Source organism: Pteropus alecto, unplaced genomic scaffold, assembly GCF_000325575.1.
Source record: "Pteropus alecto unplaced genomic scaffold, ASM32557v1 scaffold137, whole genome shotgun sequence".
Lineage (NCBI taxonomy): Eukaryota > Metazoa > Chordata > Mammalia > Chiroptera > Pteropodidae > Pteropus > Pteropus alecto.
Genome location: NW_006440135.1, coordinates 4,428,408 through 4,433,615, shown reverse-complemented (window position 1 = coordinate 4,433,615; position 5,208 = coordinate 4,428,408). Strand labels below are relative to the sequence as shown.

General features: G+C 62.5%; 1 protein-coding gene across 1 annotated transcript in view; it reads right to left on the bottom strand.

Moving 5' to 3' along the window:
* Positions 1 to 211: 211 nt before the first annotated feature.
* The window catches only part of LOC102896036 (probable palmitoyltransferase ZDHHC11B), a 12,726-nt gene continuing 7,729 nt past the window's right edge, over positions 212 to 5,208 (bottom strand). The window contains exons 6-8 of the mRNA XM_025050509.1: positions 4,359 to 4,514; positions 1,847 to 2,096; positions 212 to 353 (exon numbers count right to left, since the gene is read on the bottom strand). Coding sequence (XP_024906277.1) covers positions 212 to 353; positions 1,847 to 2,096; positions 4,359 to 4,514 — 548 coding nt within the window. The remainder of the gene's footprint in view (positions 354 to 1,846; positions 2,097 to 4,358; positions 4,515 to 5,208) is intronic.

Sequence of the window (5,208 nt, the reverse complement as noted above, 5' to 3'; positions counted from 1 at the left end):
GTTGACACCGAGCTCGTCTCCCACAAAGTCCAAGCCATTTTCAGTCGATTCTCAGCACCGGTACCTCAGCGTCCCCTGGGCCCTGGGAGGGGACCTCACGTGGCGACAGCACCCTTGCTCCCACCTGCCGTGACTCGCACACTTGTGTGTTCCCTGCCCCTTCGTGAAACAGCAGGAACGGGACTGCTGGTTCCCAGGACAGATGTGTCTGTCAGGCTCTGAGAAAACGACAGGACACTTTCCCAGGGGCATGGCCGACATTCTCGCCGGCGACGTGGGCGGTGGCCAGTACCCCGCGGTTCTGCCAGCGCGTGGCACGGCCAGTGCTCCTCACTTCAGCCACGCCACCGTGCCTGGTGGCACCGTCTGGCTTTCCCTCACATGCCCCTCACACCGAACACGGCCAGCCAGCCCCGTGCGCGCTGCCTGCCACCCACGGCCCCACCTTGGCCAGCAGTTTGTCCAAGTCTTTTGCCCGTCTGAAAAACTGGGTCACTTTTCTCATAATTGAGTTTTGACAGTTTGTTACATGTTCTGAATACCAGTATATGACTTACAGATATTTTATTTCTTCTGTCTGTGGCTTATATTTTCATCTTAACCGTACCTTGGAGGAGCAAGTACTTCCGGTGCCGTTGGGCAGCATTTGCAGAAACAAGTGGGCCTGAGGGAGTCAGCCTGCTGCTAGTGTGGATGTGGAAACAACGGAGCACACGCGTGCACACAGACACACGTGTGCCCACACACACATGCACGTACACGCATACACGTACATCCACACGTGCACGAAGACACAGGCATGAACATGCACACATGCACACATGCACACACAGACAATGCACAGAAACACACAAGACACATACATGTGTGCCCACTCTCACACATACATGTGCCCACACACATGCATGCACATACACACACATGCATGCAGAGGCACAGCCACACACACACAGCCACATGCACAGAAACACACAGACACATATGTGTGTGCCCACTCACACACATACACGTGCCCACACGCATGCATGCACATGCACACACATGCACAGAGAGACACAGGCACACATGTGCAGACACATGCAGACACATGTGTGTGCCCACGCACACAAACACAGGCACACACAGCACACACATGCACACGCACACATGCACATGTCCACGTAATACATGTGCCCCCACACACATCCACAGACACACAGGCACACACACAGACACACACAGACACACACAGACATGCACGTGCCCACACAAACGTGTGCCCACTCACACATACAGACACACAGCATGCACATGCACACACACACAGACACACACACAGACACACTCACAGGCACGAACATGCACACATAGACACGTGCACAGGAACACACACAGATACACATACGTGTGCCCACACACAAGCACACAGACACAGGCATGCACATGCACACAAACACACATACAGATACATGAGTCCATGCACACACACGTGCATATGTACACTCAGACATTCACAGGCATGCACACACAGACACACACAGTCTCACGCACCCATGTACATACACTCACAGTCATGCACATGCACACATGCACGCACAGATACACGCAAGGGACACACATGCACAGACATACACAGACACACGTAGACTCATGCACCCATGCACACGATACAGGCATGCACAAACACATGCACATAGACTCACGTGCACACACAGACACAGGCACACACATGCATAGGCACACAGATACATGCAGACTCACACACCTGTGCACACACACATATAGGCACACACATGCACACATAGACACGTGCACACACTCATGCACACACAGACTGACATGTACACAGACACACACATACACACACGCGCGCACACACAGTCCCACAGGACTATGCCCGCACAGAAGCGAAGGACTGTGGCTAAGTGGCCCCGGCCACTTAGGTGACCTTAGGCCTCGTCCCAGCCCTGGACACACAAGGACGATGAAGCACGGGGACATCGGTACCTGTGGCGATTCCGTTTTGGAGGATGGGTTTTTGACCGGTGCCGGGTCTTTAGACACCTGCTGTTTGTGGCCGCGTGTAATGTACTCAAGTGTGCTCAGCCCGTTCGACACTGGAAGGAGAGAGAAGGGGCAGGCAGTCACCGGCCAGCAGCTGTGTGCGGTGCACATAGCGCCAGCGGGCCACGATGCGCCACGGCCCAGCCCAGGGCCGCCCCCGGGCATTGGGCATCTCCCGACCCAGGGCGCCGTAAGCCGCTGGACGGCCACTCCAGAGCCCTGGTGGCCTCTGGGCAGCGGCTGGCAGCTCCTGGCACTCGCCGGAGGCCTGCGGGCCCGGCCCGCCTGCAGAAGGAGGGCCAGCCTGGGGCAGGCACCATGCCCAGCGCGCACTCGAGTTCGGCCGTGACGGTGGCACCAGCGTGTGGCAGGACACTCAGGCCATCCGAAGGACACGCGGGTGCGTGGGCCAGTGGAAAAGCAGCGTCACTGAGAATGGGCTGGAGCCTGTCCCAGCGCGTGCGTCCACGAGGGGCCGGGCTGCCCGTCGCTCTCTCCCTAAAGCCGCAAGCACGCGGGCAGACGGCGTGCTACCTTTTCTGGGAAGCGAGGCCCCTGGACGCCACCGCGGCCCGCCCGGCCCTGGCAGCCCCGGCGCGCGCCCGTCTTGTTGGGTTCTGACGGGTTCCTCCACGCCCCTCCTCGACCGGGTCACGGTCGGAGGACACACGCTTGCCCGCGCCTGTCGTCCAGCGGAAGTGGTCATGCCTGTGCGTGGGTTGGCGCCGATCCCCTCCAAGTCGACTGGTAGGCACGCCCGGTGTGTCTCCCCGTGCCACACCCCCTCCAAGCTTCGTGTGAAACATCAAACGTGACGATAAAGCAAAGCACACGCAGCACGGCACCCTCGAGGACCTTTGCAGCCCTGTGCGGTGTGCGCCCGCGTCCCCGACGCCATCAGGCTTGGGCCGTCTGTGGAGCCCGCTGTCCCTAACCTCAGCCGAGACGCCTTCTCTTCCGTTTGCAGTGAACGTGCCTTCTCTTTGTGCCTCTGCCGCAGGCCCCCTCGTCCTCCCGCCCGGCCAGGGGTCCACCCGCCTGTCAGCTTCACCCCCGTGTTCCAGGGACGAGCCGGGGTGTCCTCTCCCAAGCTTAGAAATGGAGCTCCCGGCTGCCAGCAGCTTCTGACGTGTCTCCCGTGGCACCCACCACAGGGTGCTTAGGCTCCGGGTGCCCCGTCTCTGGAGCACTGCTCCTGTGACAGGCTGTCCCACCCGTGCCTGGGTGACAGAGGCCGGCTTGTCTCGCTGCCTCTTATTCGCTCTCTCTGGTGAAGCCAGCTGCCTGCGATGACATGCTCCGTCACGTGTGCGCAGCCACGTGACAAGGAACGGAAGGCTGCCACTGGCCAGCAACTCGCGAGGACTGGCCCTGCTGGGCTGGCGGTGGGCCTGCCCCAGGCAGGTGGGACCATAGCCCCTGCCGCACCTGACCGAGGCCCACGGAGGGCCCAGGCCGGGGGACACAGCGAGGTGCTGGTCCAAAGTGCAGAGCCGAGGCGGGAAACGTGCAGCTTCAAGACCACATGTTGGTGGTTTTACTATAACACTCCAACTTCTTCCTGGAAACCTGTAACTTGACGCCCTGCTACCCTAGCACACGCGGGTATGGCCTGACCTCAGGTGCCCCCACTCAGGCCCCCTGCCGAGCGTGCTCACTCCCAGTGAGCGTGGCACCTCTCCTCTCGGGCCACCCGCATCAGAACCCCGGAAGTCCCTCCTCACACCTCTGCCGGACAGGACATCCTGTGGCTCTGGGATTCTCGGCGACCCCTTCCTCCTCCCATCCCGGCCAGGCCCAGCCTGCAGCGCTGAGGCCCCTACACACCCCGCCGTGCACCCCGGAGCTTCGGGTGCTGTTTCTCTGCCCTCCCAGGCTCAGCTGGGGACGTCCCCGCTCTGGACCAGCTCCCACAGCCCCCAGTGCCGCCTCCTCCTAGGGAGTAACCGCCACGACTGCCAGACGGGCGCTGGGCGGGGGTGCCACGCTGGCCCCATTCACGGGCACGACGGAGCCACGTGCCACGTGCTGCCGTGTGGACACGAGCGAGTCCTCTAGCAGCATGTCAGGCGAGTGACGCACTGTCACCGAACCGAACGTCTTCGCCGTGCCCTGGACCCGTCTCTGAGCGCGTTAGCCTCTTGCCCTGCATCCCTCCCGTTCTCCGCAGCCCTGGGACGGAATCTGTCCTGCTGCCCCTCGGGGCGTCGGTCTGTGCTTGGGGCCGGGGCGAGTCTCTGGCAGAGGCCAGCAGGGGGCTGACAGCGCACGGGGGCGGAGACCAGGCGGTCGGCCCGGACGCTGGGGTCACGTACTCAAGTACAGGTGAAAGATGAGCAAATGCCCGAGCACCACCAGGCCAGAGAGAGTCAGCAATGCCACAAACACGCCGATGCTCAGCAGCACCGAGGCCTTCGTCTTCATGGGGGCGAAAGGCAGGAACAGCAGCCAGGTCTTAACGTTGGTGACAACTGCGGGGACGAGAGACACGTGTTCGTCCAGCACCTCTCCTCAGCCGAGCACCGCGGGACAGGGCTTGGCGCGGGGGGGGGAGGGGGAAGGGGACACCTGCCCGAGGGGCCGTCGCCCCACCAGGTGCGTGCCCTGCCTTAGCTACGTGCCCTCGCACCCCCTGACTGTGATGGTGTCACGACCCCGCTGAAGGGGTCTAGGGGGAGGCTGGGAGAGGTCACCTCTGTGCAGCTCGCAGCCTGGCCTCTTGGCCTGGCCTGGCACCCACTGTGTCCTGCAGGCCCACGGCCACGCCGGGCCACCCCGCTCCACACTGGCCTCCACCCAGCAGCGCTGGGGCGCTGAGCCACCGCTGGGCACTTCCAGGCACGGCCCCCTGGGACACCCGGGGCCACACACTCCCCAGAAGTCAGGTGTGAACAAAGTCGTGACGGCCCGCGTGGGTGGGGCGGAGCTGGTCTGCTCCACAGGGGAGTCTAGGAAGGGCCTCGAGCCCGGGTCCCCCACGCGGCACCCCAAGGGTCCGCCCTCCCTGGCCGTCCTATGGGGCTGCGGGCAGTGCTCGGGGGCGGGTCTGGGACCCAGGGCGGTCAGCGCAGCATGTTGCCGCCGGGCTGGACCCGCCAATGTGAGCAACGTCCAGGGGAACCGGCTGTTCAGAAGCCCTGTGACTTGCAGAACAGCGAGCCCAGG